Raw genomic sequence first — 19,187 nt, 5'->3', positions numbered from 1 at the left:
GCAGGCAGCAGGTTTAAAATAAACAAAAGGAAGTTCTTTTTCCACACAATGCATAATGAGATTGCAAAACATATTGTTACAGGATGTCACAGAGGCCAAAAGAACATAGGGCTTCGAAGTGAGATTATACAGATAATGAACTGCAGGTTTGCAGGGAGCTATGAAAGTGTAACGGTCCAGAAGCCTCCTCCTGCTCAGGAATGCCCAAACTGCTGATCAAGTAGGATGTAACACTGGAACTACCGTGCCATAGTTGAAGCATCATTCAGCAGCAAACATTAGAAACAGCTCTAGGCTAGACCAGAGATGTGTTTAAAATAGTAGGGTAGTGTTTTGTGTTCTCTGGGGAAAAAAAAGAAAAAGAAAAAAAAGACAACAAAACAAAACACCAAGAAACAGAAACCAAACCAACGAACCAAATAAATCAAAATATACAGATATTCTCTTAAAGCCATGATGACTTAAGTAAGATGTTTCCCTGTGTGCAGTGGGAATAAGAAAAGGAAAAACAGCCTTGAAAGAAACACAGTGTGGAAAAACAGGAAACAGACATTGACATGAACGGTATTCAAAGCCTTTCAGGTAATTTTTAAGAGAGTTATTGTTTAAGGATGTTGGAGAAAGCAGGCAAAAGACTGAGGACAGGACATTGAGGAAGGAAGGCAATGTCTGGAGAAAGGTCCGTTTTGGTTCTTGTCTCTTAATAAGTACTGTGAGGAAAGGCAGTAGAAGTCAGCAAAACACAAACATGCTCTAGTTGTAAGAAACTAGTAGTTGTAATTCTAGACCTGCTTTCGTTATGGCCATTTTCTTCAGTCATGGGAAAGTTGTTAGGTAAATTAACATTCCTTCTCCCCCAGTCTGTTACCAAAATACTTGCTTTAATGTATAAGACAGAAAAGAGCTAGAACAAAATGGCAGCTTCTCAGAGATAAAATAAAACAAAGTCCCAATTCTCCCACACTGGTATCATATTATTAATGCTGATATCTGGATTATGAGGAAAAAAAATGTATAATACTTTCTCTACTAAAGCAGTGGGTAGACTAGGAAGCAGTGAAAAGAGACAGTAAAAATGATTAGAGATCTTGCTCAAATCATCTGCAGAATTAATTTAATATAGATGTAGCAAGATAATGAAAAAAGTCTAGGCAATCAAGCTTATTCACAAATTACAAGTTGACTCATCAGCCCCCAGAGCGAAAATGTCTGGTGGCTGCTAGACCCTCTTCCGTCCTACTGGTAGTTTCTGCTCATTAGCTGTCTACAGCCCAGCTGGGATATGGTTAGCAATCCCTTGCAGCTAGCACGTGCTTGGGCTGGGCTAAGGTTACTGGCAGGTCATATGGGAAAACTCTTAACACAGCTGCCTGCTATATTTTACTTGTGGTTTATAAAATTAACAGGTTTCAAGGAACAAGAGATTTCAGTTTTCGATGTGGTTCATGACCAAACCTTCACAAAACTAAATGTGCTTTGGAAAATTCCCAGAGGGTAAGAGAAAACCTCAAACCCAAACACATCATGAGCATGTCCCCTTGCCTCTGAATTGCATGATTACAGAAGTCAAGAGAGGGACAGGGGCAGAAGTTTTTGAGAAAAGAGAACATTTTTCATCAAAGACTAAGCAGCTCACAGCTGAACGCTCAGGCATTCCTGCCTCTGGGCTGCCAACCAAGACTGTAGGCTGTAGTCTCTGAGAGCCTCTAAAATGATCATACCTCAAGATCAGGCCTAACACAGGCAAGCAACATCAGAGCGATCCAAGTCTGTGGGAGTTCCACACCCCTTTCTTGGAATCACAGAAATTATTTGAAAATTATAGGTTTTCTGATTAGTCAGGGATGCACATGTGTCATCAGCATCTTTGGGAGCCAGGATGTGCAACCGATGCAAAGGCAGACATGGACAAAAGGAATGAGAAGGGATACAGCTGCACTTACAGCTTTCCAGATCAAACCACTTCCCCAGGAAATGGCAGCCCAAGGTACTTCCAGAGTACCTGGTCAGCTCAGCTCTTCCCTCAGCTTCAACCTAGGAACACTACAGCATTCCCATTCCTTATCTCAAATCTGACTGTTTTCTCACTGATTCCTCAACAGAAAGCACACTTTTCCTACACAATCTATCAGTGAACATAGTCCATGTATTGTAACTGTCTTCACATACGTACAAGATGCCTAAGATGCTCAGCAAATTTTATTATGTTTCATTTGGAGCATCTGCTTGTTCCACCATTTCATGTGAATGAGATAGAGTTCCTTTATCTGAAGTCTTTGTCTCATCTGAGTTTGTTCTGGTTATACTCACATTCTTCCCCAAATCATTTTGAAGTCAAGAGACTCCCCCCTCATTGCCTGCTCTACTGACCTAGTCACAACTTGAATATTCAGTGCTTTGTGCAGCAAGTCTGACTAGACTGAGAATTATCAACTTAAAAGACGACTTTGTGGCACATTTATTATGACTGTGATCCAAAGAATGCATTTTTGGCTTATGGTTAGGTATTTACATAGTAAGGGACATTCCAAAGTTCAGGGTATGTGACTTACTTTCTTAGTTTCTTTTTTTTCTTCCTACTGACCATGGGATCATCTTGAAACACATAAACCCCTCTGAGTACTTTCTCTGGGGTAATCAAACATGTCACATTCAGTTCATTTTTGAATGTCTTTTCCAGCGCAGACATGCATGATGACTTTGAAGTTATCACTGCATGACAGACTTCCAAGCACACCTTGGCCAGTCTCATAGCCATGCTGGTACATAGCTGCTGCTCTTAGGTCTGTGAATCACCTTCCTTCTTGCACTGCAAGCAGGAACCAATGCCTTCTCCTTACTCCCTTGATCTGCATGGGACTAAGACCCTGCTAAGCCAGTCATATTAATGTGCTTTAAAGTGGTTTTACCTGGATGCATCTGCCTTCACAACTACTATGCAAAAAGATACTATGTCTAGCTCAGGAATTCCCTGAATCATAAATTTGAGGAGGCCAGGAGTGTGTATCACAGTATGACTTATAATTCTTCATCAGACACACTCAGAGCTTCCTGGGTTTTTGGTCTGACCAACTGTTCTACCTTGAACTGTTCACTTCTGAATAGTAATCTGTTGAATCTGCATTCAGGACAGAAAAACACTCAACATTTTTGACACTATGCTGAGTGGCCTCTGGTTTCTGGAACAAGGCATACATTTTCACAATTTACTCAATGCTGGTGATAAATTACACTCTGCATCCACCATCTAAAACGCTATAGTAATTATGCCTCAATGTCCTGAAAGTTTCCATACCGACCCATACATGGGCAATGCTTTGACCATGTTCCTGGGGAATTAGGATGGTAGCAGTACAACATCAATGTATGAGTCCAGCCTTATATGCTCTGGATGAACATTTGAAGCCAAAAGGTAATGTCCATTCCCGCTAAGTTAACACTAGTAAGAGATGATTTCAAAAGTACCTTTTCTTCTGGAAGTTATCTGCTTCTACTAAAGTTAGTTTCAAATGTCAGTTTCTTGGTATGCTTTTCACCTGTCTGCTTTTCGCACTGGGAATCAACCAGCTGCCTTTGGAAATGGTTCCAACATACCAGAAATTATCTACAGCCCACAGTGATGTGTTCTGGCTCACCTTCATCTTATGTCCTGCTCTAACACAGTATGATGTGTCCATGGTGTCTGATAGCCATTGGCTGTGCTTGCTAGAGTGAATTTGGGAAAGGATGGGACAAAGTCCCAATAGATAGAGCTATCCTGAACAAAACGCATCATTATTCATTTTTATCATTGTAATTTTTCAAGCCACTTCTGCACTACTGTTCTCCATCTCTCCAGTAAAGAAGCCAGAGCCTTTAACGAATCCTCAGCCATGCTGCTTCTCTTAAGCATGCCCCTCCATCTCTTTTATTGCTTCTACAAAAACCATTCTCCTTTCGGGAGTATTGTTGTTTGCATTTTTTAATGAACAAATGTGTTCTGGCTTACAAACAATAAAACACATGCCATCCCCTTAACCTCTTGGAGAGTTAATGGGAGCTTAATTGGAGTCACTTTTTGCCATTCATGTGACAGCACTTCTGCGATGCACACATAACTCTTGCTAACACAGGACTGTTAATGGTGACTTCCTTCAGGCAGAGCAGAGGAAGAGGATTTAATTGTTTGGGTTCAAGCAATGATTCATTTAAAAGATATTTACTGGGGACATTTTGAAGCAAAACAGGAACAAATGTTCATACATGGCCAACTAATAATATCTAGAATGCAAAGAAAAAGTAGTGAGGCAGCCCGTTTCACAAGCTGAAGGGAATAATACTAGAGATACTACAGAAAAACTACATGCAAAAAATCATTTTATTAAACATAAAGAAGAAGAAATATTGTTGATATATATGTATTGCTCAAACCATGATCACTTCAGATAAACTGCAAAAAAATGTACCATGTCAGTGTAAGTCTAAACATTTCTTGATAGTTTAAAATCACATGGACTTTTCTCTGTTATTAATATGGGAGCTACAATTTGGTTCTACATTTGAACCATCAAAACTGCTTCCCAATATCATTTCTAGAATGACTCCTGAAACCATACACTTGCAGAGCACCATCTGTACTCTGTACTAAATAAAGAAAACAGAATAAAAAGTGGGTGTTAGCCCTACTGTTCTCACAGGACAAGGAGTTAATTTATTAGCAGTTCATCCGGTTTATGAGACAATTGCAGAAGAGCTGCAAGTTCCCTAAAAGCCACTTCAGAAACATTTTTAGTTAGGTTAATATATTTTAAAATAAAAATAAAAAATATCTTCAGTGACAGTGCCCTGAGGGCTTCAGCAAAGACACAAGCTTGCCAAAATTCTGAATTGCACTGATTTAGTGACTGTTACTGGCACTGACATCAGCATTTCCTCCTGCCTTGTTGTCTGACTTGCAGCCTCAATTATTAACAGGGAGCAAGAGCTGAGCTATGGGAGAGTAGAGAAATGGTGAGGAGGAGGAGAATTTTATAGCACACATCGATTTTCAGAGGAGACAGAAGATTCAAATATAAGTTGCAGCAAAGCAGTTAGTATGTAAAAATCATAAGGGAAGAGCAACACAAAAGAGTAGGTGCTAACAGGAAAGGATGAATTTGCCTAATGGCAGAACTATATTGATTCTTGTAAGGAAAGAAAAAAAAATCCAATTTGATACAGTACGGCAGGAAGCCAAAGAACAGGTCAATACATCAAGGCAGCTGCAGAAGCATTTGTGTTAAAGCAGCATGGTGAGGAATGTAAAAAGAGGAAAGCACAAAATGATTACAATTATGATATGCAGCCTTGACAACGATTAGTGCCTCAACAACAGCTTTAGCTCAGCTGACTGTAGCCTAAGGCAACATGAAATGGAAGAAGTGAGATACTGTCTGTACAGCAGATAAGGAAAAAAAAAAAGACCAAAGACCAAAACACAGCATGCAAGTCTGAGACACAGCAAGGCAGCTATAGCTTGCTTAATGAAGCTGGCTAGTGACACCAAAGTCTCCCATCTCCTTTTCTTTTGCGTGGTAATACCAGCTGGCCTCGAGACAATGCACTGTGTGCTGCATGGGATATGCAGGTTTTATGGAAAGCAAACTGCAGTAATCTTTGACTTGATGTCTGCTCAAGTTTCATCTGCATCCAGGAAGGAACTACTTGCATTTGGCATAAACACCTTCCAGGACACTCGTGGATGTTCCTGAGTACATGCATGAACACATAAGCAAACAAAATAAGCTGCATAAGCATGTCCTGATTTTCCCCTCCACCAGTCATCCGAGGCCACAAACATCTCCAAACATTTGACAGATTGATAATGATACAAAAAGATGGATGACAAAATGAAGAAGCTAGTTTCAGAATGACTGAAATTCATTCAGAGACTGCAATACACGGCAGGGCAAAAGCTACAAAAAAAGGCAATTTAGGAATCACTCAAAGAAAGAGCTTTTGAGTCTACTGACAGGGATCTGATTAGGTGGTAAGTAAAAAAGTTATGAGATGAGAGACTAAGACCAGAAGCCTTACAGAATTTAAGACAGAGAGAAGAAACTAAGATAGCCCGGAGGAGACAAGAAGGGAAGTATTCAACTAGAAGAAACAAAAGAAAAAAGCACAACAGAAGGAGCATATCCCTAATTTCATAAAGGTTTTCTGTCTAATTGTTGAGTAAGGATTTCTTCCTAGGTGGCAAGTATAGTCAAGTCAAACAGCTATCCCAGGTTGGCCACAGATGGTAACATAAATAAAAAGAATAAAAGATCTGACACACTGGTACGTAACCTTAATGGACAGACCTCTAACTCTCCCAGTTAAGAGAGCCTGAAGAGAGCACATGGAGGAGAAAAGCACTGACATTTCTTGCCAACAACACCCTTTGACCACGGGGTGCAGTAATCCTAGTGGATCAAATAACAACTCTTAGGGTGACAGTGGGGCACAAGGAAGAACAGGAAGGCAAGGGATGGGAATGAGATGACTTCAGCAAAGGCACCGACAGACTGAACACCCAGCACGTTTCTTCTCAGTACGATCTAGTCCAAATATAATGTTTTTCTATAAAGTAATCTTTCACAACTCTTTCATACAGATCCTTGTATCATTTCTCTATCTAATTAAATGTATGTACTCATAGCAGCAAATACACCTTTTAAATGAAGAGATCAAATAAACTCACAGGTCAAAAGAAATTAAGTGGTAGCTATTCAATCTACATGGAGGCTACCTCCTTCTGTATCTGGCGTGCCTTGGCTCACCAGAGATAGGTACAACTTTTAATACTTTAAAAATGTAACTTTAAAACAGGTCAGAACAACTTTTGACTTCCTTTATATGAATAATCAGATGATCTGTGGTCTTGATTAAGAGTACTTATAATTAAAGGGTTCTGATCTTTCTTCCAGATGCAGTACTTGCATTAGGGAGTTGAAATTAAGCTGATTCATCACCTCTACTGAAACCTAATGTCAGTTAAGCTGCCAACCAAGTCCCAAAGCAATGCTGATACACTGAATTAATTTTGATAAGAGAACTGGACTAAGGTTATGTGATTTATGTCACAGCTCTCAAGGAAATGCTCTCTTGTATGTAGAATTCTAGGTATATTACTGATAACTTGACGCTGTCCAGATTTAGTTAGCTAAAAAAAACCCTTAACTTATCCATCCCATTGTGATTATAGACAGCACAGTAACCAAACAGAGAAGAAAAGCAACAACAAAACCTACACACAACTCATATGGTATCATACATCTAACTGAAATTACAGCATTCAATTCTGAAAAGCTGCTTTTTATTAGAAGATAAAACACATTAAAAATGTTAAATTTAGATCAGTATTCAGGTACACCAAGTTTGTGAGGGGCAGCCAAGAAACACAGCTGTAGAGTCTTTTCTCATTATCCAAACAGAAAGACAGATCAGGCTTGCTAAGTTCAATTTATCTCAATTTTTCCAGCAAGGCACATTGAGCTATTCATTCCAAGATGCACAAACATCACAGCCATCAAAAGACAAAGTTTATAATAAACTTTCCTGGGAAATTAACTAAAAAATATATTCCTTGATGTCTCTGATTCGGCAAGAGGAGAGATTAAATAGAATTCATAAACCATTCATGTAAAAAACAGCTGTCACAGAATGTTGACTTAATATGTATGGATTTCTCCCCTGGTCTTATAGGGCCACTTACTCACACTTGATTATGCTAAAATTACTAAAATTCAGATGCACTGAAACAGCACACATGTAAGGCAATACATGTGCAGCTTTTCAGAGCTGCTTTAACACTTTTCTGGACTAACTGCTGTCCTTTCTTCTGATTAGTACTGGTATATAGGCATGGCTGCTGGTGCTGCTGGTTCCTGCTATAGCCTATCCCTTTATAGGCCTCAGCAGAAATGGGGCCCATCTCTCCTGGAGATGAGCTATAAAGTTCTGTGCCTAGAGGATCACATGCTGTGTACAACACAGGAGCAACGTTTTGGGTCCTTCTGCAGAAATACAAATGGGTCATGCAGACAAGCTGTAACTTTAGCACTGTCCTCTGAAATAACACAGTTGTGAAGCACCGGACTCCTCAGACTCCCCAGTATTTTTAAGACATAAGGAAAATATCCACCTGCAATGATTCCGTCTGGTACGTTCTCCTTAAAAAACACATACATTCACTGCTTTTATAGATAGCATTTCAAAGCATTCAATGATTTAGATTTTTCCAACTGAGGGCCTAAAGCTGAATCACCACAGAGAAATCCCCAGAAGATGTCTGGAGAGGAAGGCACAGGATTTTAATGGAAGACAAAATACTTTGACTATCTGGATGGGATATAGCACTAGGTGAAGTTTCCTGCACGCTCAGAGCACACTGGAATGGCCAACCCGGTACCCTAGAAGGAATAAAGCATTAAGCATATTGTTGACAGTTTCCAATTGCACACTGTCCCATTTTGCAATCTACCTTGAAAACCCAGTCATGAGTCCTATGCTCAGCTAAAAACCCATAGCAATCCATCTCAAAGAAGGCAACTTCACAAAGTGTAGTTACACAGTTGTCTCATACAACACTAAGATCTTTGGTGATGAGAAACAACACAAAGCATGCTCTCTTTAAACAAATGCTTTAGAACTTCTTAGTGAAAAACAAGATGCAAATGAGGACATGGTCAGGTGGGCATTCTGGTATAACCAGATGTAATTAGTAGCCCACATCAACTTTATAATTCCAGTTATTACACATCAGTTCATACTTGCTTTAAATATATCCTTGTACTTGGGGACCAAAAGAAACCATGAGAACTGCAAAGTCTGACCTCCTTTATTATAGTGATTAAATCTGCCAACTAGTCAAGTTGTGCACTGAGCTTGTAATATTCATTGCATCCTCAGAGCACTTTCTTGAAAGAAATCAAGACCAAGCCCAAAGGACTCACAACGATAAAAACATCCTCACAGCGTTCTACAGGAAACTGTTCACTGATTAATGATAATGAGCAGCAACAAAAAAAAGTGCTTTACTACTTGTTTCCCATGAGATGAGCCTTTAGCTTCCAATCCTTGGGTGTCACTGTGGTAAGAATAAGTAATCGTGCAATCAGAAGGTCCCTTCTCTGAGTACAATACATACTAAGGTTTCATCACTTTGAGGTTTTTCTTGCATAAATCAAACACTTCACCCTAAGACACATTTACCAGGTCTTCAGTTCCTCCTGTAGCTCTTCTGTGAATGTTTTCAAGTCTAACAGCATCTTTTATAGCCTGACCTTCTAAAGATAAAGGCTCTGAGGAAATCCTATTTACATTTTGCCAATCTCCCCAGGTGATTTTTTGAATCAGTCAGTGATTTTCACAAAACCTGAAAGAGTGGTAGAGATGTCAAAAGATACTCTGGCCCTACATTTTGGTAAATCCTCTAGCTGTGAACTAGCATCCCCAAGGAAGGAAGGGCTGCACGTGATAGTGGCTTGGTGATCCTGTGTAGCCTGTAACCCATCAGTACACACAGTGATACGTACATACATTGTACCAAGTCAAATGTCTACACCAAGAAAAGGAAAACAACAAAAATAAAAAAAGCAGACATCTGATAATTTTAGCTTTGTGACTCTGCAAAGCACTGCTCATAACTAGCTAAGCTCCAGTACAACAACATAACCAGCAATGAGAATATGATTTCTAGGTCATCATGATAGTGTTGGGAAAGAGATATTTTCTCATTATTGTCACATACACAGGCAGACTTTTTGCCATTGCTTCCTCTCAACAAATAGTTCTGCAAACAATAGAGTTAATGAAGAGTGTTTCCTATGCATTGTGTACCACGTCTCAGCTTTCCTCATACTTGAAAAAGCATTTAAAAATGAAAATATAAAAACCCAACTTCAACACCTGGGGCCCTTTGACTTCCCCTTTACCCTGCAGTTTCCTCTATTCCTACCATACTTTGATGCCCCCAGTTTCCTTTGCTGATATCTAAACATCACCTTCAAGCACTTGTCAAGCACTGCTCCTGCAGCAACAGATAACACTTTCAAAGAGAAGTGTGATTTTAAGTTCCATCGCATCCCATTGCACTGTCACTTCAGAAGCTTCACTAACACTGGTTTCTCCTAGGGACTCACCTCAAAAGCAACTGACTGCTCCAGATGATTGCCATCGGAGGACACCGCTGAGATGGGAAAGGCTGACACCTGGGGTACTGCCAGTATCTCAGGCGGTAACAACTCACAGATCTCAAAATCCACGTGCTCTTACAAATACAGACCCAACAGGAATGCTCTTTAATGCTCTCAACCGACTCTAACACTGTGACCTCAAGTAGAGTTGGAAGTTAAAAATCAATTATTAGAAGGATTTATGCTTGAATACTTTGCTTCAATGTATAATCCTAGACAATGTTTACTCTGGCTAAAACAGGAAGTGCCGTCATGTTATTTAAACAGTGGCACCTATTGTTGAAATAGACTGGCCTAGAATAGCTGCATTCCAGTCTTGCATTACAAAAAAAGCCTTATATTTATTCCACAGTCCGACGTCGATTCAGTCTCAAAATGGTTAAGGTTTTGTTTTGTTTTTTTTTAATGCTTGGACTGCTGCCAAAAGGCCTAATCAAAAAAGATGCTCTTAATTAGCGCTACAAATAACCAGATACTTGCTTGTGACTTGAATGAACAGAAAGAATTTCAGGAACAGAGGAGAAGAAATACTGAATACAAAAACAAAGGGTGAAACAGATACTTCAGTTAGTGGGAAATTAGGCAGCAGGAAAAGGTGATCTTTATAGCGATAGGGAGATTTGATGGACAGTGAGCAATTTTAACTTGATTTAAACCACAAAACAGTCCAGAAAAGTTTTGGTGGCATAGAGAAGCAAAGGGGAGAGATCTCCTTAGATGGCAGGCATTTTATCCTCAACAGCACCAGAGATGGGAGAAAGGAAAACCCATGTACTGTACTAAAACCTTGAACAGAGAGTCATATCCAATCCTTCTCCATTCCCTTCCCTATTCCCCAAAACTGAAAGCATTGCAGCACTTCATAATAAAATACCAGATACCGTATGATTTCATCTGTGAGTAATTTTCCTCCATGAATTTGTTATGAAACACATGCAAGAATAAAAGCACAACCAGGATGCCATCCTGCAAGAAAAAGCGTAACATGATGCAGGCTTTGCTCTCTAGAGAGAGGAGGCCATGATGCATTTTAATGGATGCATACATTTATTGAAAATTAAGCCTTGAAACTACTTTATGCCCTCATCAGCATTCCTTACCAGCAGCAAACAAAAGTTAATTTTTTTCAAAATCCCATGACATAAACTGATCAATGCATACGTTAAACCTCCCTGCTTGTAGTCAGCAATACCATTTCTTCCCTAACTGATTCAGCTCATATTTTGGGCAGGAACATAAGCTTCATTTGACCCTGAAGCAAGTTCAAACCTGGCTGTAGGCTGCCTTTCTGTGCAGTGGAGTAGAAATTTATCTAAAGCAGCATACAAACATTATGTTCCTTAAACTCAGGAACAGCAAACCCACGTGGCAAGGTGGTTATGGACTGAATGTGAATGGAATATAACTTCTAATTTGGAAAAGAGAAATACTGGACGGTGCAGCACCCTCAAGAGAGGGTCAACCCCTGCTCTACAGAACTGACAAATAACTAGAGCTCTCCATTTCAAAACTGGGATTTACATCTACCCTACTACAGCAAACTGGAATAATGGGAGAGACTGAATCATCTTGTGGCCATAAAGGGCCGCAGAGTTTTCTGCACTGAAATGGCACCCAAAGCAAACAAACAAAACAAAACAATAAAAACAGTACAGAAAAGCATATCTAAAACTTTTCTGCCTATCCTTTCTGAACTCCTGTTTTCTGTTCTTATCAGGTACAGCCATGACAAAAAGCAGACACATTTTGCTCTTCTGTGTCACAGATACAATACAGTCCCGCATTTCAAAGTTCTCTCGCTAATCCAACCCTTTTGACACTTTCTTAACCAATTCCTGGGATCTGATGAAGATCGTTGTCTACAGCAAAGAAACTTGTTCCACCATAAACAAAACAGGAAGGAACCCAATTAGTAGAGGAACACTTTCAGCTCAAAGCTGACTCAAAGATGATGCCTATTTGTTTTTATTTTATACATTTAAAAGCATTTAAATATATTCCACGGATGAAAGACAAGCTGCTCTCCTGTAGTTTTTCAAGGCACCTCCAAACACAATCACTGGTGACAACAGCAAACCTTCACTAGTCAAGACGGGATCATGTTTTCCCCTAATTCTTACATTAGGATTCAGACTGCTAATCCATTAATAGGAATAGCCTTTATCTCAGCTCTTCCAACTAGACTTGATACACAGAGGCTGACCACTTAAAATTTTCAAAAGAGAATATAATTTCTCTTAACCTAAGAAATGCCACATTGTGATAAGAGAATTTTAAGTTACAGAAAGCCAGGCTGTTTTTAGGTCACTGGCTGCTAACCTGTAAGCAACATGCTGCCCATGTCACTTTCCAGCAAAGCTCATGTGAGCAGTTAGAAAGCAGACGCTGCCTACTGCACAGTCTGTGCTCTGGGCTACAGTCACTGTGTCTCAGCACACCCAACGCTAAGCAGAGACCTCCTTTACAGACACTTGAAAAATGACTCCCTCCTTACCTTCCCCCTTTCCTCTTCTGAAGAGCTTCTAAAGCTCCTCAATACCCACAGCTCAGTCACTATTCTCTTAATGACCTCTGAAGTGTTTATCTTAGAGATGTTGTATCTACTTATTGTTTCCTTTCCTGCCTGCCCTTGCAAGCACAGCCCGTTTAACTGTGTCTCATGTGGTCAGAATGCATTTCAGACAGTTCTGAAGAGTTACACAGCATTTAAGTTCAATTCATAAATTAATGCAGAGCAGCCAAATGCTCCACACCATGACTACAAATGCTTCATTTATCAAATAAAACTTTGGCATTGCTCATGTATTTGCAGACTTGTGAACCACTCACTGGAAAACTGTGCCCCTACATATGGAAGACGATGGCTGCTACAACTGTACAGATTTACCACGACAGGGAGAAAGAACAAAAGGAAGAGCAGAGGGGTGGAAAGTTCTCCAAAGTAGATGTTTCCAAGCTTTTTTAAACCTAAGAGAGAGACAAGACATAAGACAACACTTGAAGGAGCAGCTGGGGACACTGAATAAATACAGACATTTAAATGTGACTAATTACATACACATGCTGGAATTCTCAGAGGAGTATCAGGGAGCCAGACTCCCAGCTCACGCTGACTTTCAACAGGAGCTCAGTGGCCTGTCCCCTCTAGGCATTCTGGAAGTCAGACGTCATCTTGCTAAATACAGAACACCGCTTCTAAATGTTGCCTCTGGTAGTGTAATCAAAGCAAAGCCTACAGACTTTCTACAAAGTTATCTGCAGGAACCTTTTCCTTTATTAAATAGTATGTATTGAGCCCTTCTCTTTGTTAAATAAATAAAAATGCACACACCTACTGATCATAACCTACACTGTTCTGTGAGATGACAGACAGCTGCAGCAGCTCAGAGGTCTTAAGCCTCTGACAGACCACCCTTCTATGCTGAACACAAACAGACTGCACAGGTTCTGCAACGTTCTACAAAAGGTCTAGGGCTCCTCTCTGAGCACTAGTGTTGTGAAGATGGAAGGATATCTGCATATGAAAAGCGGAGACTGAAAAAAATCAAAGGGAGAAGAACAATCCACTGTTTTCCAAATGCAATCATGGAATACAGATACACACAAACTGCTCATGACTTAGTCCAAATATTTAAAACTGGCATGGCTGTGGGAGCATCCTTCCCTGTTACTCACTGCTCATTTTCAGTCTTTTGCACTGGAGAATGGTGCAGTTTATGGATGTACAGGACTAAGGCCCGATTCAACTTAAAAAACATGAGGGGTAAAAAATAAAATATACCACTGCTCAAGCAGCAGCCAAGAACCTTGTGTCAACACAAACGATAGGGTATGGACACAAGCAAGGAGGCATAGGAGTTCTGAGCACTTACTTCCATGGCCTCACTACCTTAAAACATTCACAAAGCTGCGCATGCCTGGCATATGACAAAGCACTTGACAAGTAAGAGATGGCCTTCATTTAACAGCTAGTTTAAGGTAAAGCTAGATGCTGGTAGCAGTAAGAAGCAGCAGCTGACTGTGCAGAGGTCCAGGAAGGCTGTTGTTCTAAACAGCGTGGGAAAAGACAACCTGAGATGATCTGTGAGTGAAGAAACCAGATCCTACAGAGGGAGAAACCAGAACCTACAGATTAAGACCTTTTCCTAGCATACTTTGTACTCATGATGGTTCATTTCACAGCACAACTGTAGTTAGTATAAATGCAGTTACACAAAGATACCAGGCTGTGAAGCCCATACATGTCTTCTACTTGATAAGCACTTGAGCAGAAGTCTGTGCTCGTTAGGCTGAAGCCATCCTCTCTCTGTATGGTATGAACACACAGCACATCAGTTGAACTGGATGATCTTTGACTGTACGTTCCAACCAAAACACTTCATTCCAAATCCTGTAACAAGGACATGAGGGACCCACAGAGTCTCAGTTGATACTCTGCCTAACTCAGTAACTAGGACCATCGAGTTTCATAGCAATTCCACAGAGGGAAACCAAGAGTAGCAAAGAAGTCCCTGAAGAAGCACGCAAGAAGTGAGAGCTCTGGTTTTCACTGAAGATGACAGCAGGAGCCACCTGGGGACACAAGAAGTCTGAGTGTGGTGCCTGCATCTGTATTGTCAGTGTAACTTTTAAATCCACTAATGCTTCTCCTTATAATCCCTTTTACAGAGATTCAGTCCAAGAGATTGTGCTGTAGCAGCTGGCAGAAACTAGGGCCTCGGAAGGGTTCTAATGAAGCACAACAGCTTAGTGGTTTAGGGCTAAATGAAAGTACTGAATGCTTCCTAGGGAGAAGCTATTAGGTAACAGTTTTGAACTCATTTTTTTTGCTTCCTCTGCGTAGGCTAAGGAACCTCACATACCTTTCGCATTTTAAATAATCTACTACTTAATGCTCAAGAGCTCAGCACTTAGCAATTTTAATTTGCTTTTCCATTCAGATGAATTTTGCCATCCTCTCATTGAGCTAATTGTTCACAGCATGCTCCACAGGGCCGCAGACTGCTGAGCAAAGGCCCCAGCTGCTGTCAAGATATTCTGGAAAATAGTGCACATGGGCACAGAGGGCACAGTATTGAAGATATGACCTGTGGGTGAACTGGTAAGAAAACTCATGTTTATTTATTTAATAGATAGGCAAAAATAAGTTTTCCAATTAGTCCTAGTTTTCATTCAGACCACATATGTGTCTGTAAAATACAAGCATTATGCCAGTGATTAAAAAGGCAAAAGTCTTTAAGATATTTTTAAATAGTCGCTCAATGAAAGCAGTTTTTGTTCTCCTGGGTTGTTGAATCAGCCTTATCTATGTGGTAGCTTGCAGGATAATCACTTCCCTGCCTCCAAGAGTCCCAAAATTCATTTAAGGGAAAAAAAGGAAAAAAGTATAGGAAGTCAAGGAAGTTCACAGGATGACAAACTCACAGTTGTCACAGTTTTACACCTTTGTCTTGTTTGTGCACTGCAACAAATACATGAGCTGTTCAAAAAATAAAAAAAATCAAGTTATTTTCACAACATTCATCTGGTAGCTGCACTCCTCTAATTCACCCAGTCTCTACTTTTACTTCATGAACGATCTATAACAAAGGTTCTGCCTCCCATCTTTGCCATTCTTCTCACTTGGCAACTTCTGGTTCCATATCGATCTAGTCAAGCATTACTTAATTACTGCTCTCCTTTCTTGCATGTCTATGCACTACAACCAAAATACCTATGAACAAACCTGAAAGAGATTTCAGACAGTGTTGAAAAGCATTATAAAGCTGCAGTTCGCTGTATATCTCCTTAACAAAGATATGCACCATGAAGAAAATGCCAAATGACATTCTGTCTTTTCTTCCTGATGTAATAATTCCCCTTTCCTTTTCCATACTACTCCCTGTGTCTTTCTCAATCATAAGACAGACTTCCATAAAAACCTGCACCAATGGAACTACATACTCTAGAACTATTTTTATTTCTGGATTCCCTCCGATCTACCACCCAAATAACAAATAGCTGTGGAAACTAGCCAGAACCATACAGAGTGCTTGAGCTGACTACTGCAGGAAGACTCTAAGAAAGATACCTTCAGCAGACAAAAGATTGCTTGGGATCTGATTTTCAGGTTTTGTTTTTAAGACCCAAGATCTAGATCTAAGTTTAAAAGCAAACAAACAAACAAACAAACAAACACACACACACCTCTGAGCATTACAGGCCAGTGGCTAAAACCTTGGAATTTTTACACACATTTCAGTTAATATGTTGTATTTACTGAACAATACATTCAAAACCAAAATTACAGAATGCTGTATAAGCTATTCAAAGCATTTTCTTTGTATTGAACAGAGTAAAAGGAATAGTCTTCAAAGCAAGGCCACAAAGGCAAGAATTTGATTTAAAATCTGGCTGGTCAAATGAATAGAAAGGTAGAAAAAATGCTGCATCAAAAGTTGATACTGCCTTATTGTTCTCCATGAAGCAAAAAACTGTACATTTTAAGACTTTATGAAGGACTGTTTCAGACTTGTATTTCTAGCATTTCAGGAATATCACTGGAAAAAAGCACTGGGATTGCAATGTTACCAACATCTGATTTAACTGAAGACAAAATCTGGCTGTGGTATGGCATACTCCCTCAAAACAAAAACAAAGGGAGAAAAACACTTTTGAAAGTCCTTCAGCATATCACCTAAATATTCAAAACAGATCATGGTGAGAGTGAAAGGATATTCCATGTAATGTCTGCTGGCAAAGAGTCAGACTCCCCATGATGTTACCTCACAGCTGGAGTTCAAAGGATAAAGACAGAGGCCTTTCCTGCTGCACGGCACCATGTAAGAGTGCACTGCTCACTTCCAGAAAGACTAAAGCAAATGAAACTGATACTTGGAACAATTCTGCTCCTTTTCCCTCTCTAGACACACTATCGTCTGGGCCTGCTGCGAGAAACAGTCCAAGTGTAGTGGTAAGCTCACCGGTCCAAACACATATACACATCTGCCCTCACCTAGGTGACAGACAGTGGAGTAGGACAACAACAAACCATCCTGTTCCACTTTTCATTTCCCCCTCTCCTGTAAAGCCCTAGGATCTATGACAACAGAAATAATGCTTCAGCAAAAGATGCCAGCCTAGGACTCAGTAGTTTCAGGTTTGAAACCCAATTTCTCAGAAACACCATGACTTGGTCATATTCAAATTACAGAATGGCAAAAGACACAAAAAAGAGTCCTCGAGCAGTAGTTAAATGAAGGCTGGGCCTTCAACGTGGTGTACAGCTATACTGACATGGCAACTTTAGACCTTAAAGAGGTACAGCTCTGTTCAAGTGGTTTGTGTTAGCAAAATCCCTGGAGATCAGAGCCTACACAGCAACTTTCACCATGCTTCATCAGATTTTTACGTTTTTTTTTTTAACTAGCAGACTGCAGAGCAAAAGATTTCAAAGATGCCTACTCACAGAGCTGTGGTAGGGACTAAGTGTCTAGAAAAGGCATGCAAGATCACAAACTCCACATGTTCATGTGAGCCTAGAAGGATGGAGATCAACCTCCTGGCACACCTGCATTTGTTAATAGATCCCAGCTGCAAAGACTATCTTTTTAAGCAAAGCCTTTGCAGAGGCAACAACAATGTCAAATATTGGTCTGAAAATAAGGTTGGTCACAATTTTACTAGCAGAGCATTTCTCTACTGAAACAATTACCAACCAATTAGAAATGTATGATACTAACACTTCAATTTTGATGACATTCTGCCATAAACAGAACACAAGGTAGATTTCTGACAGAAGCCAAATAGTACTGCCACTGCTCCTGAAGTAACCATCTGGAAGGGTCTGTTATGGTCATCGGGCAATGGCCTTCTGACTCCTCATATGAAGGCAAAATCTTGATGTCTATTTGAGTCCTAGGACTACAAGGCCTCAGGTAATTTAAATGAGATTCTGAGACTGCTTTAATAACTGATGGCAGACTTCTGTTTGTTGAGTCAGCTTTGTAACACCCTGTTACCACATAAGCTACACCACAACTTCACTTAATTAGTAACACCCTTAAAATGCAAATCAGAAGGATATTATCGTTGGATATGTTTTTAATATTTCTAAAATGACTAACTGATCCATTAACGTTTAAAGTGTTAGGAACAAAATTATGTAAACTACATGCAGAAAAGGAGAACAAAAAAAATCTCATCCTGTAAATAAATTCATATGAATATCGCTGATTAACAACAGCGTTCAATCTCTAGTCAATGCCACGATTCCCCAAACAATTTTAAAATGAACCACTGCATACTGTATGTAACTATATTTCCTCATAACTTTAAGTCCTACCTTGTTGCGAGCTTATGGCAGACGACACCGGTGTCTGTTATGACTTCACTCAGCCTCAGCTCCAGGTGGACCTTTCCCTGAAACCGACAAAAAATAACGCATGAAAAATCAGTGCTGTGCATACCCAGCCACACCATTCCAACTAGAAACAGAACAAGTTGGTTAACACAAGCAATTCCAGGAGGAGTTTAAAGATTAGTTAACAGTTGTGCAGCTGACATATTTTATTTCTTAAGGAATCCAGTTCTATAGCCACTTCACTTGATTTCACTGCATCATCCTTCATTTCCACCCCACCCTTTTTTATTTGTGTGTTTTACTAACTGAGGGAAATGGTGTGTCTGTGGTCTGGAGTAAAAATATTTTGTTGTAGCTTTATTTGTATTTAGCATTTTAAATATCAAACAAAGATCTCCAACACAATCACTGAAAAGATATCACATCAGTGTGTTACAAATCGCAGCCTTTCAGTACCTAAAGGGATCCTATAAACAGGAGGGGAGTCAACTCTTTACAAGGGTAGATAACTGCAGGACAAGGGGAAATGGTTTTAAGTTGAGGGAGGGAAGATTTAGGTTGGACGTCAGGGAGAAGTTCTTTACAGAGAGAGTGGTGAGGTGCTGGAACAGGCTGCCCAGAGAGGTTGTGGATGCCCCGTCCCTGGA

The 19,187-nt window shown here is 40.0% G+C and overlaps 1 protein-coding gene across 1 annotated transcript in view; it reads right to left on the bottom strand.

The window, feature by feature from the left end:
* The window catches only part of RASA3 (RAS p21 protein activator 3), a 175,118-nt gene that overhangs the window by 41,567 nt on the left and 114,364 nt on the right, over positions 1-19,187 (bottom strand). The window contains exon 5 of the mRNA XM_010728350.3: positions 18,523-18,599. Coding sequence (XP_010726652.1) covers positions 18,523-18,599 — 77 coding nt within the window. The remainder of the gene's footprint in view (positions 1-18,522; positions 18,600-19,187) is intronic.

Source organism: Meleagris gallopavo, chromosome 1 (assembly GCF_000146605.3).
Source record: "Meleagris gallopavo isolate NT-WF06-2002-E0010 breed Aviagen turkey brand Nicholas breeding stock chromosome 1, Turkey_5.1, whole genome shotgun sequence".
Taxonomy (NCBI): domain Eukaryota; kingdom Metazoa; phylum Chordata; class Aves; order Galliformes; family Phasianidae; genus Meleagris; species Meleagris gallopavo.
Note: the sequence above shows the minus strand (reverse complement) of the source record. Positions and strands in the feature narration are given on the sequence as shown.